Consider the following 25825-nt stretch of genomic DNA (forward strand, 5'->3'; position numbering starts at 1 on the left):
CTCTGGTCATCTCTCCTGCACTCACGATGTGCTCTGTGGACTTGGGTCCGTCATAAACACATCGGCTCCATCGCTCAGATGTGGTCAGCAGCAGCAGTAAACAGGCCACGGCCATAAACTGCGACAGACACCCTGCTCTCACGCTCAGCCTGTTTGGTCTGCATTAGCAACGACCCATCCAAGGTGCACTCCAAGTGGCCCTGTCAGGGACGTCCCAGAAGGAAGCCGGGGAGTTGCTCACTGTCATCAAAACGCCACTGACCGGCTTTGTGCTGCCCCGGAGCACCAGGCAGAGAGCCCACCCACAGGTCACACCCTGAGCCACCCCCTCCTGTTCAGGCCCCCGCAGTGGTCTGAAGGCACAGCCTCGGCAAAGTCACGGCAGGGCAGGCTGGCTCATCCCAAGAAAACCCGCTGGCCCTGGACAATGGATTCTCTCTCTTGAGGCACCTCACAGGGATCTGAGGCTGGGGTGGACGCAGAAGGCGGGGATCTGACCAGGGACACAGAGGGGCTCTGACAGGCTACTGTGAGAAGGGCACCCCTCTGTTCTCAAACCAGCCCCTCCACACCCTCCAGTCCCTTCTCCCTGCCGGCTGAGCTGTGTCCGCACAACCTCACCCTTCCCCGCCTCCTAACTCCTGACCCTGACCGAGGACTAAGCCAGCTGCTGTCTGCTTTGCACCAGAGTCACCAGAGAAGACAGCCCCCAGGGCAGCCTCCAAACCTCCCCACCCACCAGCAGCTTCAGGAACTAGTTTAAAATTCAAATTCCTGAGCCCCATCCCAGAAGTGCTGAGCCAAAAACTTGGGGAAGGGGCAGCCCCAGTGTGATTCACCCCTCAGGGGACTCAGGGCTCAGGGGGAAACCTGCCCCTTGCCTCTGATAAACTCTCTCTGGGGACCCTGGCCACCACCTAGTCCCTGATCTCAATCACCTCCTTGCAGCCAGCACACACATCTCTGACCACATCTCTCCCCAACCTGGGGCCCACCTGTTCTCCCCGAAGTCTTCCACCCAGCCCCACCTTTCAAAGCATGACCCTTGACCTTGAGCAGAGTGCCATGTTCCCAGCCCTTCCTGCTGCCCCTTCTGCCCCACCCAATGCAGGGAGGACCCCGGGTGTGTCCCTTGGAGATCTCACCCTCAGGGACCCAAGGAGCTCCCCTCTGCAGAGCCCCACCACTTTCCCAAGTCTAACATGCACCTCCCTGGGCACCATGCCTGAGTTCAGCTAAGTGGACATGACAGCACAGGACAGAAGGAATCCCACAGTGGCCAGGATGCAGGAATAGGAGAGGCAGGGTCACCTCACCCTTCAGGAGCCTGGATGGCAGAGGGGACAGACAGGGGGACACATACGGACTGACTGCCTGAGCTCGTCCCCCTGCCCGGGTCCAGAACACGGGGACAGGTCAGGAGACTACAGCATCGGGGAAGGGACAGGGCTGGACTTGGACCCGTGTCCATGGCCTTCACTGCTGACTCCACAGAACCCTCCGGAAAGATGAGAATCACGTGGTCCACCATGAAGATCATGGCCAGAGAAATGCACTCAGGAGGAATCCTACTGTCCCGGACCAGAGAACTGCCCTGTCCACTCTTGAGCGTCCAGGCAGCTTGGCCAACGCCAGCTGCAAGACGGTGGGTGCCTGGCTGGGGCCTCCCCATCCGCTGCCCAGATGCACCTGCCCCATGGGAGTACCTCCCTCCCTCACATCCCACCCCAGGAAATCCCCTCCGACCTTGACCAGGCCAGTGACCCACGTGCACCACCCACGCACACCAGTAAAAGCACACTTTTTAATAATTACAGAGCACGGTACTTATTGGCGCACAATTTAATGCAAAGACCGAGAAAAATTTAAAACTACACAAATAGAGGTTCACTATCTTCCTCACTGGGGTGAGGCGTGGGGGCTAGGAGGTGTGGCGGAGCACCACCAGGAGGACCTGGGGCCCGTGCTGAGCGAGGACCAGCATGGAAGAGTCAGGAAGTGGGGGTGGGGGACGGGCCAGGCCAGAGGCCAGGGCAAGGCCGGGTGAGGACAGGCCTCAAACAGCTGACTGGGCCCATTTGCTTCTGGGGAAAGTTCAGTGGGGCGTGAACTTTGGATGCAGCTGGTGGGGGCGGGGGCAGGGGTGGGGGTGGGGGGCAGGTGCTGCTCCTGGGGCAGGAGGACGGCTCAAGCCGGGGTGCCACACGGGTCGGCAGGAGCCCACGCCCACCACCCAGCCCCTGCAGGCCTCCCCGTGCCCTTGGGGACACACGTGCTATCACTGCAGACCAGGAGAAGTGAGTGACAAGTGTCCCCAACACTCCCTGTCCAGATGCCAATGCCCCAGCCAGGCTCTCCCACTTGCCTCCTCCCGGAGGTCAGCAGGTGAAGGGTGGGCCCCAGTTGCTGGGGGTCATGGTGCGCAGGCCCTGCTTTCCTGAGGACTTGGGGGCCGAACCTCCCCCAGGGTCTCCAGGGAGACCCCTACCTCGCAGTGCAGCTGGCCCCCTCCAGGATATGGCATCGGGTGGAACGGGGCTCTGGGGCTTCGGGCTGCAAGGAGGGCTGACTGTCAGTCCAAGATGGTCTTAAAGTCTGCGGTCAGGGCAGGGTCAACGGCTGCTTCCAGGGCGGCCAGTGTGGCCCTCGGGAGCCGCCGGCACAGCTGTGCGCTGGCTGCAAGGAGGTGACTGAGATCAGGCCTCCTCCCAGAAGCAACCAGAGGACACCGGGGCTGGGGCCGGGGGCACCCTGAGGCTGGGCAGGCGCCTGTATCAGGCTGAGCCCCGTGGGGTGCCGGCCTCAGAGGCGGGGAGTGGGGAGGTGCTGTGACCTGGGCAGACGTGCCAGGTCCTTGGATGAGGGAGGGGCCCACAACCCTAGGGGCACCTGCTCCTCTGACACAGAGGAGCCCAGAGGTCCAGTGATGCGTGCACACGGGAGGGGCGAGTCCTGTACCCCACTCCGCCCACGCTCACCTGCCCGGAGCGGCCCCAGCAGGCAGCTGTAGGTGATGTGGTGACCAGCCAGCTTGAGCCGGAAGGCATGCAGGCAGAGCCACTGTGCAGCTTCCAAAGGAAACGGGCCTGAGGCGCCCTGGGCCCCCAGTGATGTCCCTGAGGGGACATGTGGAGAGGCTGAGGCCCTGCCCGGCCCCCACCCCACCCCAGTACTCCTCCCAGGGGAGACCAAGGGGTCCCTCCAGGCTTGGCACAGAAGTGGGGACATGGGGTGGGGGGCAAACAGGAGACTTCAATTCCAGGGCCACCCCTACACGGGCACCAGGGGATTCTGATGACTGAAATGTTCCAGTCAACTGCTCCAAAGAAACTTCACAAAAAGAAGTAACAAAAGCGAAGTCTGCTAAACCAGGACCTCGGAGACACATTCGGCCCAAATCTCACAGGGACCAGAAATGCCCGTGGGAGGGGCTCTGACGGGAACTCTGGGGCGGGGGGAGGGGGGCAAGACGCCAAGCAGGCTGCACCCCAAGCAGAGACGGCTGTGTGGCTGGCAGGGGCGTCCCTCACTGGGCTCCTCCCTGAGGTGGGCAGCGGTGGCCCAGGGGCAGCTGGCGACACCCGGCCTCCTCCCGACCGCAGGCCTGGATGTGCGAGCACCCCGAGCGCCGGGGGAGCAGGCCCTGCCCGGAGCAGGCAGAGCGAGCCAGGGAAGCAGGAAGGACCACCAGCAGGTTCCCAGTGTCCTGCTCCCTCCAGTCACGCAGCGGAGGGCAGGTGAGCTGAGGGCAGCAAGTGAGGGGGGGCTGCTGTGACCGCGGGGCACATAGCACGCAGCGGGGTGCGTGGGGAGCACCCTCCCTTCACATCGCCCTGGCGACCCCCAGACCCACCTTCCCTGCCCTGTTCACTGGCGCACCTGAGTTCCTGGCTTTCAGGAGGGAGTAGGCGCGGGATGCGGTGTCGGAGACGACCCGGAGGAAGAACGCGGGATTCCGCCTAACCGGCTGATTAAAGGGCAGCTGCAGCACGCACGCGTGGAACCTAGGAGACGGCGCCGCTTCAGGGAGTGTCCAGTCGGAACACGCTGGCGTGCGGGTGCCGTGTGCACCTGGGCTCGTGCGTGCCTGTCAGGTGTTTGTGTCTACGTGCGGCATGTGCACACATGAGCATGTGTGTGTGCACGTGTCTGCAGGTACCCACGTGACCATGTGACAACCCTCTCGGGGGCCTGTGCCCTGTCTCACCCCCGGGGTCCTCTCTGCCATAAGGTGCAGGTGTGGACCTGGCCGTCCGATCTCACAAGAGCTCACCAGAACCCTGTGGAGTGGGGAGGAACCATCCCCACCTACGAGAGAGGGGAGCCCGTTCTGGAAACTCGCGAACATCGTGTGCCGGGGCCGGGGTCAGGCCACACTGCTGTCCTGGGAGGGGCTCGTCCTGCAGGCAGAGGACCCTCTCTGGGGGAGGGGTGGTGCTCCGTGTGGAGTAGGGAGGTCTCCACCAGCAGGGATTTCCATCTCCCCTGAGAGGAGCTGAGTTTGGTGGGTTCCAGTCTGCTGAGTGCCACGTGACCCCCATGACCTCGCCTGCCCAGCTCTGGTGGGTGTGACTTGCATGGTCCAGCTTTACACTCCCCACCCTGCCTTGGAGGCGCGGGGTTCCTGGGTCTGCCTGTGTGCGCACCACCCGCGTGTGGAAGCAGATGACATCCTTGATGCAGCGGGTGGGGTGCTGGTGGCTCTGCACGGTCACTGTCCCGGGTGCACGTCACCACCTGGACAGAGGTGCACAGGGCCACCTGAGGGTGGCCTCCCCTGAGCTCAGGTGTCTACAATGTTCCCTGGAGAGCAGGGGTCTGGGGCCAGCTCCCCACAGAGCACAGGGTCCAAGGTGGGGATACAGAGTGAGACCGCGGGGATCCTGGAGCAGGGTCCCCACCCTTGCTCTTCTCACACCCCCGGAGGTGTGCGGGTGCGCGGGGGTCACTGTGACCCTGCGCCCTGCAGCTGGCATGGCAGGGGCGTGAGCACCTGTCCCGAGGGGGCAGAGGCAGCTGGCAAAGAGCACAGGGGCGCCTTGGGAGGTGCAGGAGGGTGGTCAGGGTGCTGAGGGGCACCAAAGGCGCACGCACGGCCTCATCACCAAAACAGAGCCCAGGCCCCTGAGTTAGAAGCGGTCTTCCTAGCGGGACTTTTCAGCAGGAACTCCCCCCCGAGCCCATCCAGACCCTGCAACGACCGCACGGCCCTGGATAACCGTCCCTCGCGGGCTCTCAGTGGTCGCCCAGCTCCCCATTAGCCGGGAGACAGCTCTCCCCTCGCTCACTGTCCCCTCGCCCACAGCGCTGCCCCCTGATGGGGCCGTGGGAAGTCAGCTGCCTCCCTGAGTTGCCCAGGCAGGGCTCCCCCCGAAACCACCGAGAGTGAGGCTGCGGGCAAGAGGACCGGTCAGTGAAGGACAGCGTCCGCCTTCCCGAGGTGGACATGTGGGAACACAAGCGCCAATGGCCCATGATCACCAGCCCATCCCCTACTTCCCGGCCGGGGGCTGCAGAGCCCCCGGGGGGCAGGGAGCGTCCTGGAAGCAAGGCTGGGCTGGGCTGGCCTGGAGCTGCTCTTGAGGGTTTGGGGCCACGGCCCTCTGCTCTCTGGACCCACCCCTGCCCCGTGGCCGCCTTCCTCCAACTCTGCAGCCCCTCCCCTGCCCCTCTCACCACAGGGCAGCTAGCACAGGGGGACACGGGACACCCTGGCCACGCTGGCCTCCACCGCTGCCTGGTGCCGGGAGCAGCGCCTCCCGAGCAGACGGGGACACAGGCGGACAGGCGGTACCTGCTGCTCAGGTGGGTGCTGCGTCCGTCCTCACAGACCCAGAGAGCGCCCTCGCCCCGCCAGGGACCCACCTGTATGCCTGCAGCAGGAATATCTTGTAAACGTTTGTGAAAACTGTCTGGAGACTGTTCACCTGGAGTCACGAGGAAAGAGAAACGCTGGCAATACCCCTGGGACTTGAGTTTCTACCTTTTGCTTTATTTCCCCTCACCGGCCACGGGGTCAGGACTCTGTGTGGCCGCCGGCAGGATGATGGGCGGGAAGGACAAGGAGGTGCGAGCCCAGCCCGGCCGGACCACAACCTCGGCCCGCACCCTGCGAGGAGCCAGGGCGCGGGGGCGCGGCGGCCACTCAGCGGGTGAGGGCAGGGGCCTCCACACACGCACGTGCACACGCACACGCACACCCAGGATCTAAAAAGCACAGGGGCCCACGGGGGCCTGATGCCAGAGCCCTCGCTCTGAAGCCCCAGCCGCCGGCCGCCGCCCGCAGCCCACGCACCTGCAGGTCCAGAAAGAGGCCGTGGCACTTCAGCCGCAAGACCGCGAAGAGTTTGCGGCGCATGTTCCTTCCAGCCTTGAAGCCCTGGTTGAAGGTGAGACTCGCTCTGATCGAGGTCCGGGCGTAACTGAGGGACAGGGTGGGGTCCCGAGTGACACACACGTCCCCCTCACGCTGCCAGACACGCACGCCCCACCTTGTCACATGCGGCTCTGATCCACCCCAGTGCCTGGCCTGTACTCACGTGGAGCTGGGCCCAGACCGGCCCCACCTGCTGCCCCCTGGGCCCCGGCCTGCATGGGTGTCCACAGACACTGGCTCATGGTGCGGCACGGCCTCGGCCTGGCCTCCTGGACACAAGTCCTTCCAGGCCTTGTTTGTATCACTGGATCCAAACCTTGGGTCATTTTGCATGTTCCTTCCCGAGGGACAGACATGAGGCCCCATATGGCCTGTGCACTTTTCACTCCAGAGCACTGGTCACTCAGGCCCACAGTGGGCCCAGCACCTCCCCGGAGTCACCTGTGTGGGCGGGCAGCTCTGGGGAAATGAGGGGGTTGGCAGCCCCCAGCCAGGTGCCTGCACGTGGGCCCCACAAGCCTGTGGCTTCTCCCAGGAGGAGGTCGCCCCCAACATCCTTGACGCAGGACCAAGCGACCGGCGCAGTCACATGATGGGCCCGAAGTGTCAAGGGAAGGGGCCTCGTCAGCCCCGCTGTGCCCGCGGGGTCCTGTGCCTCCCACCCCCGAGTGTGATGTCACGTGACGCGGCCCACACCCCAGGACGGGCCCTCTCGCCCCAGCTTCCACACTCACACTTGACGTACACTTCCCATTCCCTTAGTCGCACTTTGAAAACAATTTTAACGGCAGATTGAGGTTTCCCCTTGGTGACACGGCACCCACTGAGCCTTTACCAAGGCCACTTCATCTGCCCCCCAAGCACTTAAAGACGGTCAAATAAAACCTCGGGTGACGTCTCTCATTTCCATTCTGGGGAAGATTTCCAGAAATGGAATTATTGGGAACCGTGTGAACATTTTAGCCGTGCCCACTGAATTCACGTGTTGAAGCCCTGACCGCCAGGGCCGTTTGGGGACAAGTCCTTGAAGGCAGTGAGGAAGATGAACTGAGACCAGGAAGGCGGGCCCTAACCCAGCGGGGCGGAGGCTGAAGAAGAGAGCGACACTGCCTGGACACAGGGACGACCATGCGAGGCCTCGGGGGGGGGGGGGGAGACGGGCCTGCAGCACCTGGACCTCAGCTTCCAGCTCTGGACCGAGGGGTCAGGCCCGTCTGTGGTACTTTGATGGCAGCCTGAGCGGCAGAGGCTGGCACCCACGGCACCGCACACAGAGCAGGCCCCACACGCTGCAGCCCTGCGCCCCGATGGACCCAAGGCGACCGCAAACCCTGACGTCCAGGGAGACCAAGATGCGTGCTAACGCATGTGCCTGGCCCTAAAGAGACCTGCGTCTGGCAGGTCCCGAAATCTCGTTAGATTTGCACGCTTCCCTGCAGAACACGCCAGGGTCCCGGAATCTGCTGCACGGTTGTTCTTTTACCAAAAATGGCCCAGAAAACTGTGCCCCCCGTGAGCACGTCCCCCCACCCCCCGGATGGGGAGACGGCTCTCTGACCTCTGATCTCTCCAGGTGGCAGCACCTTCACTCAGGAGAGGGCAGCCTGAGCGAGTTGCCGGCCAGCTCTCACCTGGAGTAGTCACTGCGCACCTCCAGGGTCTGGGTGTCCAGCAGCAAGCCGCACCAGGGGAACAGGCAGTGTGCCGGCAGCTGGAGGGGGGCCTGGCCGCCCAGGGCGCCGTCTTCCACGGGGAAGTTCACCACCGTCTTGCGCAGGTTCGCCAGGCAGCCGTACTCGGGCACGCCTCTGACCAGGGTGCTGAAGTGGAGGGGCCGGTCAGCCACTGGGCAGAGAGGGCCACCCGGGCGGGTCTGGGAAGCACTGGTCAACACCACTTAAGACCCCGAGAGGCAGCGGGGGCCGAGGGCTGGGACTGGGCAGGCCCCCGAGGAAGGCCGGACACAGCCCTGCTCTGGCCTCAGGCTTCTAGGCGACCAGTGCTAATAAACAGAGACCAGGCTGGCCGGGCTGGGGAAGGGCAGAGGCAGCGGCGGCGGGGCGGAAGCCGGGCGTGTGGGTGCTGGCCGATGGGCTTCCCCAAAGGCAGGCCAGTGACCAGAGGCAGGGACACTGTGAGGGCTCAGCTTTGCAACTTTCTTCTTCCTTGGAAACCACACGCTGGAACAAGCCCCCAGATTCCTGGGGCTGCCCAGAGGGGGACAGGGCTCTAGGGCCACAGCCCAAAGGCGAGGGCCCTGGGGGCCAAGTTGACTTGGGCACCGACCCCTAGGCGACCCCCAGAATTTGCAACATCGTCCCCGGGCAAGTCTGGATTCTCTCTCCCCTCACGGCACCCTCTTCTGCAGGGGAGGCCTCAGGGCCTCTCCTCCGCACCCCATGCTGTGCAGGGCTCAGCCTCCAGGAGGAGCTGCTGATGCTCCAGCCTCTGCCAGGGTGCCGCACGCACGGAGGCCCCATGGGCTCAGTCCCACTCTCGGTGGTTCCTGTGTCCCGGCGGCCACGCCCGCGTTCTCAGAGCAGCGGGACTGCACCACGTGACACTCGCCAGAGACACTGGGATGCGCAGGGTTCTGCAGGGTGGGACGGGAACTGCTTGCTGTGCATGCGTTACGTCCGCAGAAGTGCCCGTGGAGACACACGCATGTGCAGACCCTTACCTGAGAAAAGCCTTCGCACGCGTCAGGTGGGGTGTGACCAGCAGGAAGTCGTCCACCAAGCGCAGGAGGACCCTGGACAAGGAGAGAAAATGGAGAGCGCTGCCTTTTACACCCCGAGCACAACGTCCTCCTGGGGCGCTGAAGGTCGAAAACGTAACATCCGAGTTCCCGCGGGCGTGAATAAAGCGATCTTCTCCCAAGGATCTGAGCAAGAGACTTACGTGTTTGTGGGATTTGGCATCAGCCGGGGAAGGAGGCCTGTAGTCGGGCCAGGAGGGCACAGTCTTGGTGCCGGGTGGATGCCTGTGGAACTGCCCCTGGGCCCCGGCCACACCGTGAGCCACGTGCCATCCCACGCTCTGCTAATGCCTCCCAGGTGACGTTGCAGGGGGAAAGGGTGTGGCCCTGTCTCCACCCAGGACGAGAAATGCAAACAGGCCAAAGCAAAGCGATGCCCACAGAGGACAGAGGGGTCCTACCCATCCTGCTGCACTCCGGGGAAGACCTTGTCCTCCATGTCTCCATAGCACAGGCTGCAGAGCAGGGTGGACAGCACGGAGCCCTGGGGGACCCCCTGACACTGGACGTAGGACCTGGGGGGCAGGATGTGGTTAGAAGGGGGGCCAGCCACGGCAATACGCGTGCGCACACACATATGCCACATCCACCTTGGGGGATGGGGCTCAAGGCGTGTCACACTCCCCACGAAGCCCTGCCACACGCCTGGCCACATGTGAACAACTTCCTCCACACACATCACAGCAGGTGGGGCCCCTGAGGGCGTCTGGGGTCTCAGGCATGGCCTTTCTTGGGGAGAGTCACCTCCCAGCTGGTGCCATTTATATGCATGTGCGGGTACGTTTCTTTGGTCGAAACTTGCCCTGCTGTGCGCTTGGCATGCGTGCCTCCCCCAGGATGTTGGCATGGGTTTACACCGCAGCGTAACAACCTCTGGGTGAGCGTCATAATGACTCAGAAGGTCTTCTAACCAGAAGGTTTCCCAACCTCAGCACACGGTTAACGAGCCCCAAGAAGGCTTCACGGTCCAGGCTGACCTCCAAAGGCCGCGGCCGTGAGTCTGGAGCCCCAGGACCACCGCCCTCCACAAAAGCACATGGGGGTCTCACACAGCGCCTGCCCAGGCAGGTCTGGCTTCACACACATTTAAACAACTGTCTGCCAGGAGCCTCACTCCGCCACATGGGCCGAGCAGCCGCAGCACCTGTGCGGCCTGTGAAGTCGGGGAGGCAGAAGATGGCGCCCACCTGCCCCCAATCCTCATGACATGGTTGTGCACCAGGCGCAGGAAGGACTCGAAGAGGCTGCAGCCGGTCTCATTCAGACAGTAGCTCTGGAAGAGACGGGAGCGTGGCCCACGGGCGGTGAGGATGCCCCCTGGACGCCACTCTGGGCTGGCCGGGCAGCATATGGTGGGGCCCCGGGAACCGAAGGAAAGACGTCTGGGGTCTTAGCGCCTCACTTGGTGGCAGGGTCACCCTGAAACCATCCTGCATGAAGCAGGGATCCTCCCAGGCTGACACCTGGCGGACCCGCCGGGGACACTCTGCTCACGGGGGAGAAAGCGTGGGCCCCCATGGGCAGTTGGAGGAGGGTCTACGGGGAAAACCTGGCTTGTCCTAAAGGAAGGGGTTCCTCTTCTCTTGGCCTCAAGGTCAAATCAGAGAGATAAGATATGCAGTGAATCAGGAAGGGCCACGGGTAGCCACAGAGGGCTCAGTGAGGCGGCAGAAACGTGGCCATAGGTGGAAGCAAGTCTCTGCCTGCCAGGGAGGGCGTCCACAGCTCCCTCGTCCCTGACCCAGTGGTGAGCTGGGTGCCCACACCGACCTGCTCGATGACCACGGCGTCCCTCAGCGAGCTGGTGGCCTGCAGATGCTCCACAAACTGTCTCATGTACGGCTGGAGGTCCGCAAGGGTGGAAACCTGCTGGTGAGGACGGTGTGAGGTGGGTGGACACCTCCTGGAGCCCTGATGTCACAGGGACTCTCAGGATGGGGACAGAGCCCAGGAGGTCCTGACACGCAGCTTCTGCGGTCAGCTCCTCTCCCCACCCACCACAGCCGCTATGACCGCTGATGAAACACAGAGCAAGGCTGCTTGGGGGGCTCGAAAGGCAGGACGCAGGCAGACTGGGGTCCCAGTCCTTGTGGGGCACCCCACCTTCGCCCCCACTTCTCCCTGAGGTCTGTATCCATGGTGGGAGGTGGAGTTCGAGCACAAAGTGGGAGCTACGAGGTTGAAGACATCAGGGTTCAGGGCCACTAAGCAGCTCGGACTGAGGGGCAGCCCTGGGAGGAGGGGCTGCAGGGAAAGGGCTGCAGGAAAACCTGATTTCTTGAACTCCTCTACAAAACCAAAGCAGACTCACAGACGCAGCAAACACTCTTAGGGTTACTGGGGGGAAGGGGGTGGGAAGGGATAAATTTGGGTGTTTGAGATTTGCAAATTTTAACTGCTATAGATAAAAATAGATAAAAAACAAATTTCTCCTGTACAGCACAGGAAACTATATTCAGTGTCTTGTAATAATCTTTAATGAAAAGAAATATGAAAACAAAAATACGTCTGTATCTGCGTGGCTGGGACACCGTGCTGTACACCAGAAACTGACACACTGTAACTGACTGTACTCCAGTTAAAACAAATAAAATTAATAAATAAAATGAATAAAGGTAACACTGCTACCGAAGCAAAGGAAAAGTTGGAGAATGTCACCAAAAATCTGGAATGTGAGAAAATCTACATGGGATTTCTAGAGCTGAAAAATAGGCTGGTGGAACCCAAGAATTCAATAAATGGATTTCACAATCAGAAACAGAAGTGCCCTTCAGTGACTGGGAGACAGGTGGATGTGTGCTGCTCTGGGGGTAGAGGCTGAGTGCCCTCACCACGAGCAGCAGGAAACCCCACATGCTGGCGGCCCAGGGCATGAGCCCCTTAGCCTTCTCCAGCTCTGTTGAGGCCTGAGGACCCTGGCCACTGAGGGGGTGCCCTTGGGCCCCCACCCCACTGTGCGGGCAGGGACAGCAAGCGAGGTCAGGAGTGCTGGTGAGGCACTCTCTGGCCCCTCCCCTCCCAGAGCACAGGTGGCCCCTCCCCGAGGCCACGGGCCAGGCACGGGCTCCTGGGGGAGGCCTCGGGGACACCACAGGCGCACACGCACGGCCCTGCTCCACCAGCGTCCCACCTCTCGGCAAGGCTGGTGTGCAGCGGGGGCCTCAGCTGTGAAGGTGCAACAGCAGGAGACCCGCCAGCAACACGAACAAGAGTGAGGACGATGACCTGGAGGCCCCCACCGCAGACGGCACGTCCCACTGCGGGGCTCACAGCCCCACAGACCGCGCGCCCCACCGCGGAGTGCACACCCTGCCTCTGAACACGCGCCCTGCGGGCCTCACGTGTCTCTTGAAGGACTTCCGGACGTGTCCACGGGTGGCCCTCTGGACCACAGCATATCGGCGCACGCAGTACGTGCTCTCCTGGGGCCGGATCACTTTGGCGATCACCTCCACCAGCCTGTCCTGAGGGAGGGCGTCGTACGCCCCCGTCACGTCCACCTACGTGGGAGCGGAGGAGCCTGATTACACGCTCACCTTGGCCCCTGAGTTCCCAGGTCCTGGTAGTTCTGACCTGGCTTTAGCAAACCCTGTGAGGAATCAGACAAGGGAGGACAGGGGAGACCCTGAAGCCCCCACCATCCCATCCTCGCCACACACCCACCCTCCGTGGGGCTCTCATGGAGGCACCTCAACTCCCCCAGACTCCGAGCACCCCCAGATCGGGTCTGCGCCCTCTCTGGGCTGCAGGCTGGTGACCAGGAGATGCTGGCAGATGGCCAGGGCTCTCGGGGCCCAGTGCCGGGATCCGAGCAGGTGGGCTTCCTTCTGTGAAGGGGACCCTGAGGGCAGGAGCCCCCGTGGAGCTGGGGTGCAGTAACGGAGTCAACTCCAGCAGGGAAGGCACAGAGCTTCTGCCCTTGGGAGCTGGGCACCCCCGCATGCAGACGGGGTCCCCTGACTTCCTGCTCACAGGAACATTTGTGGGATAAGGATGTGGCTGCACCACGGGCACCCTATCCGGGCAAACAGGACCTGCAGAAGGCCGGCCATGCCCCTAGACAGGGGCAGGCCACCCGCAGGGGCAGCTCCCACAGGCCCCCGAGGCCTGGCCATCTCCCTTGACAGGTGTCGGGGGTGAGGCCCGGCCCTCACCTTGACGAAGTACAGAGGGGGTGCTGGGTGCCGGGCCCTCAGGGGCAGCACGAAGGCTCGCCAGGCCCTGTAGACGTCGTCCACGCCCAGCACGGAGGCCCCCAGGAGGCCCGGGCGCCGCGTCCGCTCATAGTTCAGAACAGCAAACAGGGTCTTGACCCGGGAGGAGAGGTGCTGGACCTGCAGGCCCAGCCCAGGAAGGCCAGTGTCATCAGAGGGGCCCCAGCCAAACGGGACCCAGGGTCAGACCGCCCCAGGGACGAGAGAGGCTGATCCCGTTCGGTGTCCCCTGTGGCCTCCCCTGCCCACCCCCACCCCCAGGGTCTCCCCAGGGACCCGTCGTGGGATCCTGGACACGTATGGAAAGATGCAGCCAGCTACACTGCTGATCCCCTCTACCTGGGCCCCACCCAGCAGGAAGGGACGCTGCCCCCCAGGGCCCCCCCACCAAGTGAGGAGTTCATCTGTGCTCAAAACCAAAACCTCTGTCAATATCGACAGCTTTTCCTTCCACTAATGACAAAATCAACCCCAAATACCATAGGGGGCACTCGGAAGGGGTGACACATGGCGCCGCGGTGGGGGGGAGGAGTCACGGAGGCTAACCCCGGGGGTGAGGTCCTACAGGGTCCTCGGGACCCCAGAGGGCGGGTGACAGCTCATCACGTGGTTCCTCTTGCCCCTGGATCCCAGAGAGCACACGGTCCCCCACCGCAGGACTCCAGGAGCTGGCGCACGGGGGCCGTGTCATGACATCCCTGTGGGCTCCTGGAGCCTGTCCAGCACCTTGAAGGGCTGGCCTTTCCAGGAGCGCCTCTCGGGACCGGGGAATCCCGCCCCTCCATGGCCCGAGATGCGGCAGGCGCTGGCCTCCTCATGGCCGCCGGCCTCCTCGGGGTGGATCCTGACGGCACCAATGCCAGATCCGGGGTTTAAAAGCATTTTGCTTCCAAGTGACACAAGCGGTGACCTTCTTGTCCCGGGGGGCGGTCCTGGCTCCCGCGACGTAGTCCATGTTCACGATTGGCCGCAGCCCGCTGGGCTTGGGGAGGAAGCGGAGTCTGGATGTCAGCAGAGCGTGCCTGGCCTCCTGGTGTCGCTTGACCTCGGCTTCCGACAGTTCTCGAAGCCGCACGCGATCTAAGTGTTGTCTGGAACAGAAAGGCCCGCAGGGAGCCAGGGCGGGTAAGCCCGGCAGACCCTGGTGCCCGTGCGGTCGGCAGAGCCCGGTGCCCAGTGCCCAGCACCTGGATGCGGCGGTGCAGCTAGGTGCCTGCTGGAGGCCCCTCCACGGCGGGGCCAGGACACCCAGCTCCTCTGGACAGAGCCCTGGGTAGTGCAGGCTGGGGCCGGATGGGACCCTTGGGCCAGAGACTCCGCCTTCCTCCACACAGAACGAGCAGCGGGTGCTCGGAGCAGTCCCTGTGGACCTGCCAGCTCCCTTCGGCCTTTACCCCAAAGCCACCCACAAGGAGGGGCTAGGTGCCCCCCACCTCCTGGCCGCTGGGGCGAGAACGCTCCCTGGACTGGGGGCCCCGGGGTGAAGGGTGGCTCACAAGCAGAGCACATCATGGAACGCGAAGGCCCACCGGCAGAGGATGTCCCCACGGTCCCCACAAGTTGAACCTAGAGGCCGCTTGGGACCACTGGCCGTGAAATACTTTAAATAAGGTGCACCGTGCATGAGCTCAGGCCCTGACAAAGGCCTCCAAGCCTCTCCTAGATGCCGGACACCCCCATGTGGCCCAAGGCCCAGCCCGGCCCCCTCCGCGGACGTCTTGACTCAGGGCACGGGTCTGGCCCGAGCGCACAGCTGCGCCCTCTGATGCTGGGCACCTCGGCCGAGCTCAGCCCATGTCTTTGAGGCTGTCACACGATCCTGATTGAATCCCAATGCAGCTCACATCCGCCCAATCCTTTAAAAGGGACATAAAACAGCCACTGAGCAATGGAGACAAAGCCAGTGGTCACCGTGAGGCAGGCAGCCTCTGGAAATGCCGCTGCTCGGGGACTGGGTCCCGGGTAATTCCCGCAGCACCTGTCATGCAGTCACACTTGCTCTGCGGAGTGAAACCGCCCTGGGCCCACGAGTAGAGAGCAGTGAGCGGTCCGCCCGTGCTGTTTCCATCAGTCAAACCGCACCCCCTGCCCAGCCCCTTCAGACCCTCTCGCTCAAACCCTGGGCTTTACGGGTAAGAAGAGGGGGGCTGCAGGGGTCCATGCCGAGTGCAGGACCCCGGCTCACACGCCCCTGGTGCAGCCGGAGCCACGGGGAGCCCGGCGGGGGCTGGGAGTAGGAGTCGGCACTCAGCTTACTGGCGTCTGCACAGGTGGGAAGCAGAGATCGCGTGACACCCGAGGGCCACCCTACCTGATGCCGATGCTTTGCAACTGGGTCCAGACGCTCTTCCGGAAGAAGAAGAGCCGGTTCTTCTGAAACGTGGTCTCCGTGACATAAAAGAACGCCCTGAGCAGCTCGACCACATATGTGCCCATCAACCAGCACAGGAACTTGGCCAGGACGGCCTCTCTCAGACGGTGCTCCTCAGCCGGGACGCAGCCAACTCCTGGGGAGACAGGCCTGCTCACCCCATCTGTGCTGGCCAGGCAGGCCTGGACTGAGATGCGCATACACGCGGCCTGCACACACGCGGGGTCTCAGAGACTCGGCAGAGGAAGAACCTGGGATTGCGGCAGCGAGCTCCGCCCAGTTATGCGCTAAAGTGCCGATACCGGTCCCTGGGCTGTGATACGTTAGTTTCACCTTTGTTCCTTTCTTGTCACGGCTGCTGGAAGACTTAAACGACATCGTGACTCTAGTTCTACTCCTGGGCAGCGATGCCGTGGAGATTCAGCACTTATCCTGGTTTACACGCAGGTGGGGCTCCGGCCCTGACACTGACCAGCAGGACCCAGAAATGCCTGGGGCTTTCCAGGCTAGACAATGGTGGGGGGGGGGTCACACACCAGCTCAGGGATGTCAGACGCCTAGGGGTTCTGAACACGCACCATGGGCCAAGATGACCACCCGCCCTGGTAGTTCTCTGTGCTTTTGTTTCGTTTATTTTTTCGGGGAGTAGTAATTAGGTTTATTTATTTATTTAATGGAGGTACCGGGGACTGAACGCAGGGCCTCTTGCACGCTAAGCACGCACTCTACCACTGAGCTACACCCTCCCAACACCCGGTCCTCTGCGTTTTATCCTGTGCACTTGGAAACGTCATGAGCAGAGGTGCACGGGTTTCCCCAGAGCCTCAGCACAGAGTTAAGGTTTTTCCACCAGTAATGGACATGAAAGAAACAAAGGAAAAGAAAGGGGCCCAGAGGCAGGTCTGGGACAGGAGACAGATGGCGGACAAAGAGAAGAGACGAGGGGATAAAGCTAAATAAGCTTCGACCGGAGAAGCAGCAACAGCAGCGTCTAACGTGGACACAACGGTGTTAGTGGGTGGTGACCCGACCCTGGCACCCAGATTACCATGCTTCAGATGGTAATCACCAAGGGAGGAGAAACGGAGAGTGTGCACCTAACCGCCCCGGGGCAGAGCCAACACGCACAGTGAGAAAACGCACACAATCCATCAGGAAGCCAGAAGTATGGACACGGAAAAGCAGACACGCTGGGAAGATGGAAAGCGCATCGAAACCTGTCCATCATCATGGAACAGTGAAAATAAATGACACCTGGTAAGTGGTGAAGACCGTCAGGCTGAGTTGAAAATAAATGTAAAACTCTCTGCTCTTGGTAAGGCACCTCAACTTTGAGGCTACATAAAGGGTACAGACAAAAACCAGAAGATGAAACATGACCCAAGAGGTAAATGCTGACCCACAGGAGGCCAGGGCAGCGGCTCCGTGAGCAGTTAGACAGACTCAGGTGAAAAGAGTCACTAGACACTTTCCAGGAAGAGAAACTGTAGAGCGTGCACCCTACCAGGACGAGACGTGGACACACCCACCCCAGGGGCACGCCCACCCTTGGCATTGTGGCCCCTGGCAGGATACACAAGTTTTGTGCAGCACCTGGTGGAGAACACGGCACCATCCCCGGGCCCCTGACACCCTGACCAGCAGCGCAAACGCCCACGCACAAGGCCAAGCAGGCCTCCAGCGCTCAGGGAAGCCTGCGGACCACCACCCGGCCACGTCAGAAACCAGCTGAAGGTGATTTACAACGGCCCAAATAGCTCCGGGATTAAAGGAGAAATCACGGAAGGAACAGAAAACACAGAAAAGCGGCTGATATCAAAACGCGCAGCCGAAGCGAGCAGGGCACAGAGATCACACGAACGCACTGTGGGGCAGACGCAGGACTGGGAGTCAGAGTGGGAATGGCGGGCGGCCCAGAAAGCGGGAGATGATGAACTTCAGACCTCAGCCGACAGCCCTGCTGAGACGTGGGAGCCACTCGATGGTCCAAGGGGCTCCGCAGGAGGGGCACGCCCCCACCCACAGGGCGGGAAAAGCCATCACTGCCAGATGTGCATGGACGGGACGGGCTGACCAGAGGCCAAGCGCAGTCCAGGGACCCGGGTCGAGGCAGCGAGCAGGAGTCGTTCTTGTCACAGCTCTGGCCACACCGGACAGCAGATGTGGACAGCCTGGGGGGCTGGCCTCTGGCGCTGGGAACCAGGGAGGTGACGAGTTTCAACAGGCAGTGCGGTGGGCAAGGCAATGGCCAAACCCAGCTCAACAGAGGCAAAGAAGCCCAGTGCTGTGGACGGAGTGGCCGGGAGGCCATCCCGGCTGTCCACATCACCTGGCCTGGGGGTGTCCTGGGGAGCCGGAAACAGTGTGCACCAGTGCCCACCGGAGACCACCGAAACCATGATCCTGGCGGCTGCGGCTGGTCGTTTCAAAGCCCCCACCCCAGGAAACTGTCCCATGCATCCTGGGCGGGCAAGTCGGACTCTGACAGAGGCTCTGCAGTCACCTCCTCCTTGAAGAAGTGGAAGCTCGGGATTCGGGGGAGGCCCGACCTGGGGTCTGTCCTTCCGGCCGCTCCACCACACAGAGAGCAGGGAGGGGGCTGGTCCGTTTCTTTCCTGGCTCCGGTCTGACAAGGAGGGCACTGACTGAGAGGGGCAAGTGGCGGCTGGACCAGAGGAACCCCAGCATGAAGCCCAGAAAACCACAGTGGGAGGGACATCGCAGGCCTGGCTTCACAGAAACTCCTGCCGGGACACGCAGGGCTGCCCACCTCCCTGAGACAGGGAAGGGGGGTGTCCTGCTGCTCCTCTCTGCCCTCGGTGACCTTGGGGCCTCATTCAAGGACATCGTCTTTTCACTCCTCCCATGTGCCTGGCCCTGGCCTAGCAGACATGCAGTCAGAACTCACATTAGGACCTGCATATCGCCGACCAAATGTGTCGGGAACCCAGGAGCCCTGCCTCCCACCCCCCTGATAAGGGGCTTCTTGGCCCAGGACCCATTTCTATCAGTGGGGCACCATTTCAAGGTGATAAAGCTTCAAGTAGGAAAGGGGTAATGAGGAACCTGCAGGCATGCTCACGAGAGCTCCAGGCACCTCTGTCTGTCGTCACAGTCCTGCTCACCTGCTCTCTGCCACCGCCCCCCAACCCAGCGCCCAGAACCTGCCCAAGTCCACGAAGGTCCGCAGATTCATGCAAACTGGGTGGGAGTGGGTCGGGAGCAGAGAAGTCAGATGGAGCCACCCAACAGCCACCAAGAAGCCCACTGCGCTGGAGCGAGGTGCGGAGAGGGCCCTGTTGCGTCCCAGGTCCTGGGGTCCGGTCCTGCAGGGCCAGCCAGCACCTGCTCACCTGGGCTCCTCACCTGGGCTCCTGCGCAGCCAGGTGCAGTCCTGCACTTTCATCTTCCACGTCAGCTCCTGCAGCGACAGCTTGGCGTGCTTTCCCAGGGAGACTAGCTTCTTAACATTCCTCATAAAGCGGCGCTGGTTGTGCCTGGAGCCCCAGAGGCCAGCAGGCACCAGCCTGTGAAGACAGGCTCGCAGGAGCGCGTACACCTGCCAGGGGCTGCTGTGCTGGCGGAGCAGCTGGACCAGGCACCGCGGGCCGGTGTGCCCCTCCGGGGCTGCCATGGGCCTCTCCAGGGTGCAGGTGTCCACCCCATTGCGCTCCGGGATGCCTGACCCTGCCCAGGTGGCCTCGGTCCGCAGCGGGCAGTGTGCCCTGAGCAGTGCTTGGTAGGGACATCGCGCATGGTTCTCAAGCAGCTCCCGGAACAGGGGCCTCATCTGCCAGTAGCGGGCGGGCAGGCGGCGCGTCCTGCCGGGAGCCCCTGGCCGCCAGGGCTTCGAGCTCAGAAAGATGGTCTCCAGGAGCTTCCGGGCCCCCGCCAAGCTGGGAGGCAGGGAGCAGAGCAGGAACGAGCGGCGCAGCCGTTCCTCGCTCCCCGGGCAGTACAGGAAGTGTTTGGTCTCCACGCACACTCGGGGACCGGGCACGCCCTGGGGACGTGACTGCTGCCAGGATGCCAAGCCTGCACCGCAATCGCCACCCGCCAGCGGGAGGGGGCAACGGGTCCGGGGCACCTCATCCTCCTGAGACTCGGCTTCCGCGGCAGCTCTGGTCTCTGTTACCGCGCGGGGGTCGCTGTCGCTAGGTCCAGTAGCCCTGCCCAGGTGGGCCCCGGACGCCTGCCCATTGGGTCCTCGCTCTGGCCTCGAAGCGCGCCTGGGCCTCTTGGCTGGAGGCGGACGACCCTCTGCGCTGCCCCAACGCCGCTTCACGCCCGGGGCGGGCAGCCCCCAGGGTCCCCCAGCGTTCCCGTCGTTCCGGGCTTGGCGCGTAGGTCCGAGGCCTGCCTGGGGGCCGCCCGCGGGTCCGGGCCGAGCCGCGGCGCCGCTGCAGAGGTCATAGAGCGGCGGCCCGCACAGCTGGTAGGCGCAGCTCGGGGCCACCAGCAAGTAGAGCGCGCAGCGCGCCAGCAGGTGGGTGAGCACGTCGTCGCCCACGCGGCGCAGCAGCAGCCCCCACGCGCCGCTGCCGCGCAGCGTGTCGGTCACCGTGTTGGGCAGGTAGCTGCGCACGCTGGTCGTGAAGGCCACGGGCGGCCCGCCGCGGGCCCCGTCCAGCAGCGCGAAGCCGAAAGCCAGCACGTTCCTCGCGCCGCGCTCACAGAGCCTCTGCACGACCCGGGCCACCAGCTCCTTCAGGCTGGACACCTGCGTGGAAGGGGTCCTGAGTCGCTGGAAACAGAGGTACATCGTTCCCCACCCTCTGACCCCCGACCTGGGTCCCTGGGGACAGCCCACCTGGCGGAAGGACGGGGCGGCGGGGGGCGGCTGTGCGTCCCAGGGCACGCACACCAAGCACTGGGCCACCAGCGCGCGGAAGGCCGCCGGGTCCCCGCGCCGCACCAGCCGCCGGCCCTCGGGCCCCAGGCGCCGCACGAAGGTGGCCAGCGGCAGCACCTGCCGGTAGCGGCTCCGCAGCAGGGAGCGCACCGCCCGGCACTGCAGCGCGCGCGGCATGGCCGGCAAGAGGAGGGGGTCTGCGCAGAGGAAGGGGCGGGGCCGGGAGGAGGAAGGGGCGGGGTCGCGGGAGGCCGGCAGCCCCGCCCTTCACCCGCCCTCCGGGTGAGGGTGAGGCCCGGTGTTTGCACAGGTACCACGAGGACCTGTCCCCACCGCTCAGCTGTCCCGAGGCCGCCTCTCCACCCACGCGCCGCGACCCCTCCCAGGCTCAGGGGTCGCGCGAGGGTCGCACAGAGGAGAGGCCCTGTGGTACCTGAGGGAGGGGACCATAACGTGGGGTCCCTGAGGGCGGAGTTCGGCGCCCCCTGGGGGGCGGGTCCTTCTGGTTTGTCACTTTATCACGTGGCCGTGACCGGCCCTTGAGGGATGCTCTGGGGTCCAGCAGGGGCTTTGGAAGGAGCAGGACAGCTGACATATAGTGATGTGCAAAGAGGAGAACGGATGCCACCGCGCTGGCCAGGTGGGCGGGACAAACCAAGGGCTCGGGCGCATCCTCGACGGTCAGGCCCGGCAGCGGTGCTGCTCCCAGAGCTCCTCCCGGCGCGGCTGCGGGCAGCGGGCAGCAGCAGCCGACTTGGTCTCCTCCACCCCGGTCTGTAGCTTCTTTTTGAGGATTCTTTGGCTTCTGTGGTCCCCACCTTAAACAGAAACCCCCAAATCTATTCCCTTTGAATCACCCGGCCCGTGGGTCAGCCAAAGCAAGGGGAGGCGACAGAGGCACAGGCTCGGTTTCTGGGGGGCACTGCCTGCAGGCTCCATCCCTGGGGGGCTTTGTCTGCAGGCTCCTGGCACCTGCCCATGGCTCCCTTCACACCAGAGCCCGAGGAGGGTGTGACTGCAGGTCAAGGGCCTCCCACAGGCTTGCAGCCCCAGGAAGAGCCAGAAGCCCTCGCCTTCCAGCCAGTGGCAGAGGCACTCCCCAGACTCGGGGGGCAGTTTGACTGTCACATGCACAAGATGGTTCAGAGCACTCACCTAATGAGCTTTCACCCAAACCCAGAGCTGCAGGATGTTCAGGTTCGAATCCCTTGGAGTCGGGAAACTTGCAAGTCTCTGGAGGCTTGTGGGGATGAAGCACCTGAATTTGGCAAACACCGAACTGCTGAAACTTTGGAATTGGTGTTTGATCATGGCCAGAGCATTTACACAGGCTTCTGCTCTCCCTCCGCTGGGCAGGGCTCCCCATTTACCTGCTTGCTCCGGGTCTGCCCGCTGGGCTTGTTAACAGTCGGGACTAGGGCTGCCTGTCCTGGAAGTCCACTGGGTGAGCACCGTGAGGTCTCTGAGGCTTGCTTCTTTCTGCCACTTGAGGATTTGGGGTGGCTTTGGGAAATTTGGTCTTTTCCAACAGCAAGAAACCAGAGAAACCAGCATGGAAATCCTAATTGTGAAAAAAAAAAAAAAGAGAGAGAGACCGAACCTTACACGAGTGTGGCTAATGCTGTGCTGGCGGTGAGGAGCCTCTTCCAGCTCGACCAGAAATGTCTCACCTTCCGCATCCTCTCTTCACGTTACACGTCAGTCAGTCTGTCTCTGGGAAGCTGGCGATGCTTTAAATCGCTGCATCATAAAACATGGAAATGTTCCCAGGCAGCAGTTCCTACTGTTGGCTAACGATGAAATACAGCAAAATCCAACTCTGGAACTTCTGGAAGTCAACGGATGGACATCACACTTCACGCCTGAAGTTTCCCAACAGAGTGGATTCTGTGCCAGGAGCCAACTACTGATGTGTGATTGTCACTGGAGGGACTAGCAGGCCCCCCCAACCAGTGACACACACCCCGACCCTGAGGGGTGTCCAACAGCGTGTGCGCAGCGGTTGGACACTGGGCTGCTCTCGGGAGTAGGTGCAGAGCCTGCTGGTCTGCGGGCCTGGAGCTGTCCCCGCCCGGCTGCAGAGACGGCACTGGGCCGCTGTCCCTGGTCGGTGAGGAGCCACAGCAGATGGCGAAGAGGGTGAATGTACCCAAAGGAGGGAGAAAGGAACTCCACAGACTCCGACTGTTGAGCCTGGCTTGGGGCCTGGCCGGTGTTTAAATTACTGATTAAGCCGTTGGTTCGAGAGCAGGGCTGTCCTTCGTGGGGCCACATGTTGCTTCTTGTGTTCGCTGCCACTGGCCTCGGGGGCGCCCCAGTCCTGCCGGTGCGGGAGGGCCCTGCGTGTGGGTGGAGACAAGTGCAGTGCAGGGTCCGGCACCCCCGTGCCCACTGGACGGCACCCCTGGTGTGCGGCGCCTGCTCCACCACCTGGGCACCCTGGGGACATGGCATCCGTGCCTCTGATGTGCAGCCACGACCCGAGACGGCACCAGGACCCAAACCAGTCTCAGCTGGTGAGACTGGCTGCCAACAGCACAACGCAATGGGACACACGCAAACTTCTGACCACAGTGGGGTAGAGACAAACAGCCCAACGTGCCCCCAAGCCCAGCGCTGGGGCCTGAGGGCCAGACGCTAGTGGCAGGGAGGAGAGAGAGAGAGAGATGGCCCTTGGGCCCTACCAGGACCCTCCAGGCTCTCTGACTAACCTCTGCTCTGTTGCCACTGCTCCCTCCCTGACCTGACAAGGGCCCTCCGACTGACTTAGGGTCCACCTTGCCCAGGATCATCTCTCATCTGCAAAGTCCCTTGTGCCGGGAGGTCATGCTCCCAGGTTCCAGGATCAGGAAGGGGCACCCCTGAGGCATTACTCTGACCACGACACTCAGGGCGGCAGAGAGAGTGCAGCTGCTCAGGGGAAACGGCTCTGCCCTCGGGTCCCTTTCCCAGCGCCCCTGGTGGTCACTCCCGCGTGACTCAGTGGACAGAGCCAGACCCTGGTGCAGCCTGTGGGTAGAGGTTGATGGCATTCTGTCGCCTGTGTAGGCTGGTGTGACCAGCACTGCCATCAGCATACACAACTGTCCTGCCATCTCCGGGAGGCCCTGTGTGGTGCCCGTCACACCCCCCACCCTGCTGACCAGGAGCCTGCTCTGTGGTGAAACCCTGTCCCTTCAAGACAGTTACGAAGATGGAAAGTACCACAGGTGAGCTCTGACACTGGTTTTTCCCCTCGCCGTGGCCCTGCGCTGCGTGTCATCTGTCACCTGCTCGCCGTGACCCTGTGCTGTGTGTCATCGTCTGTCCCTTGGATCTCAGGACAGCATTCTAGGCCCGGGAGTGCAGCTACGTTACCCCGTGGCTCCTTGAGGGGCCCCTGGGTCTCTCCCTCGTTGGAGCTACGACAGATGCAGCTGCTGGACAGCTGACTGGGAGTTTGTGAGCAGTATTCATAATTACATGAGTGTCCCTAACCTGGGGTCCGTGCCCAGGGGTCATGTCCTAGGCACTTGTTAGTCTTCTGTTCTGCAGGGGCTGCGCCAACTTGCATTCCAACCAGCAACTTAGGAGAGTCCCCGTTTCTCCGAGTCCTCGCCTGCATTTGGTGGTGTCACTGATTTTTGCTGCAGGTGCTCTGACAGAGGGGGGTGTAGACGAGAGAAACTTGCTGGTCCTGAGAGGCCTTGACTCCTGCAGGGCCAGAGACGCCCGGGAGGAGGCGCCTGGACACGCATCTGGGCACTGGCTGCCACCCCAAGACCTGCACTTGGCTGAGGTGGGACTGGCTCTGAGAAGGGATAAGTGACTGACGGAAGGGGCACTGGCCTTCACGGTAGTCGCTGAGAGACAGGGAGGCACAGCACTGAGGCAGGCTTGGGGATCAGCGTTTAGGAAGCATTTTCTGAAGAAGCAAAGGGGTCAGAGGCACTGGACTTCCTCCTGGCACCAGAGGGCAAGGCAGGTGGCCTGTGGGGAAGGGGACAGAGCGGAGGACACAGAAGCTGCAGGACCACCCGCATGGGAGGGGACGGCTGTCCTGCCAGGCCTGGGGGGAGGGTGGTCCATCCTGGCTCCCAGGTTTCTGCCTCCAGGGAACCCACCGCCCAGCCGCCACTGTTCCCCGTCCTGGGGGTGCAGAGCAGCCCGTTTTATCATCTCCCCGGTTCTGTCGGTCCGGAGACTGGCTGTTTTCCGGGGGCAGAGTCACACTTGGGTGTGTTTTGTGGTGGTGTGTCACATGTCAGGCTCACTGGAGCAGTTCTTAATCTTAGCGGTAAGGAGAACCAACACTAAGGAGGGTCTTCGTTTATGCAGAGCTTTACATCCACATGGCTTCCTGCTCAGCAGCCCGCCCACCCAGCAGCCCTGGGGAGGAGGTGGGCAGGCGTCCCCAGCTTTTCTTACAGGTGCAGAGGTGGTGGCTTCCTGAAAAGCCCCGATAATTTGGGGGCAGAGCTGGGACACAGGCCCAGGTTCCCCGAGTGCAGGTCCGGGGTCCCCCATGGCAGCCGGCTGGCACCCGGGAGCTGAAGTCAGCCAGGAGAAGAGGCAGAGGTTGTGTGTGCAGGGGGAGGGGACCGGGGGCTGGGGGACGTGGCTCCACCGGGTCATAGCTGCCGGGGGCGGGGGCGGGGTGGGGGCTGCTCCCAGGAGAACTCATCCTTCCACTTTCTCAGCGGACGAGCCTTTCATCTCCTCCCCCGGCGGCTTGGCCACTAATCCGTCCTGACCCGTTTCCACATCTTTGTGTACTTTCTCCTGCACCTTAAACCACCTTATGAAAACCAATAAAAAGTGCTTAGGACTAAAAATCCCTCCAAACAGGGTATTCAGTCCTTGCACTTTGACAAACACGGTTCAGCTCCTCTTACACACGTGACTTCCACTTTCTGCACCCTTGAAAGTTATTTGATGAAATTTAAGAAAGCAGTAAGATAAAATTATCCCGTCGGTTGCTGAACAGTGGAATTTACTTACAGAATTAAGTCAGTTAATCGCTCCTGGCCCAGCCACGTCCTGGTTCCCTGGTGGGCCAGGCACAGGGCGGGGTGCCTCTGTGAGGTCCTCACCAGGTCCCAGAGAAGCTCAGGGCAGATCAGCTCCCATGCGCAAGAGCAAGGTGGGAGGGGAGAAAAGAGGCGACGACCACAAAGCCAGGGCTCCCAAGTGTCACTGGGAGGGGAGTGAGCGGGAACTTCCCGCAGGCACAGCCCCGTCACTGGTCGGGATCAAAGGCAGGTGGAATCCGCCA

General features: G+C 62.7%; 1 protein-coding gene across 5 annotated transcripts; it reads right to left on the bottom strand.

The window, feature by feature from the left end:
* Positions 1 to 1496: 1496 nt before the first annotated feature.
* Positions 1497 to 20760, bottom strand: TERT (telomerase reverse transcriptase). 5 transcript variants are annotated; one of them, XM_032469460.1, is made up of 16 exons: positions 20530 to 20760; positions 19086 to 20439; positions 15660 to 15855; positions 14259 to 14439; positions 13289 to 13468; positions 12476 to 12634; positions 10905 to 11000; positions 10322 to 10407; positions 9536 to 9649; positions 9057 to 9128; positions 8008 to 8196; positions 6296 to 6422; positions 5866 to 5927; positions 3880 to 4004; positions 2979 to 3116; positions 1497 to 2553 (listed from the first exon to the last, which is right to left on the bottom strand). In XM_032469460.1, the coding sequence occupies exons 1-16, from the start codon at positions 20746 to 20748 to the stop codon at positions 2414 to 2416; spliced, it is 3438 nt and encodes a 1145-aa protein (XP_032325351.1). In that variant the 5' UTR covers positions 20749 to 20760; the 3' UTR covers positions 1497 to 2413. The 5 variants fall into 5 exon arrangements, 4 of the variants coding, with proteins under 4 accessions (XP_032325351.1, XP_032325344.1, XP_032325361.1 ...); XM_032469453.1 differs by having other exon boundaries at positions 10905 to 11003; XM_032469470.1 differs by having other exon boundaries at positions 2414 to 2676.
* Positions 20761 to 25825: the final 5065 nt, after the last annotated feature.

The sequence above is a fragment of the Camelus ferus genome, chromosome 3 (genome assembly GCF_009834535.1).
Source record: "Camelus ferus isolate YT-003-E chromosome 3, BCGSAC_Cfer_1.0, whole genome shotgun sequence".
Taxonomy (NCBI): Eukaryota; Metazoa; Chordata; class Mammalia; order Artiodactyla; family Camelidae; genus Camelus; species Camelus ferus.

Excerpts from the sequence above, each read along its gene's own strand:
- TERT (XM_032469453.1), bottom strand. The coding sequence starts at position 20,748 with ATGCCGCGCGCGCTGCAGTGCCGGGCGGTGCGCTCCCTGCTGCGGAGC. Across the intron at positions 5,928-6,295 it reads GCCTCTTTCTGGACCTGCAG|GTGAACAGTCTCCAGACAGT; the intron begins GTGCGTGGGCTG and ends TCGTGACTCCAG. Across the intron at positions 4,005-5,865 it reads TTCCTGCTGCAGGCATACAG|GTTCCACGCGTGCGTGCTGC; the intron begins GTGGGTCCCTGG and ends GCCGTCTCCTAG.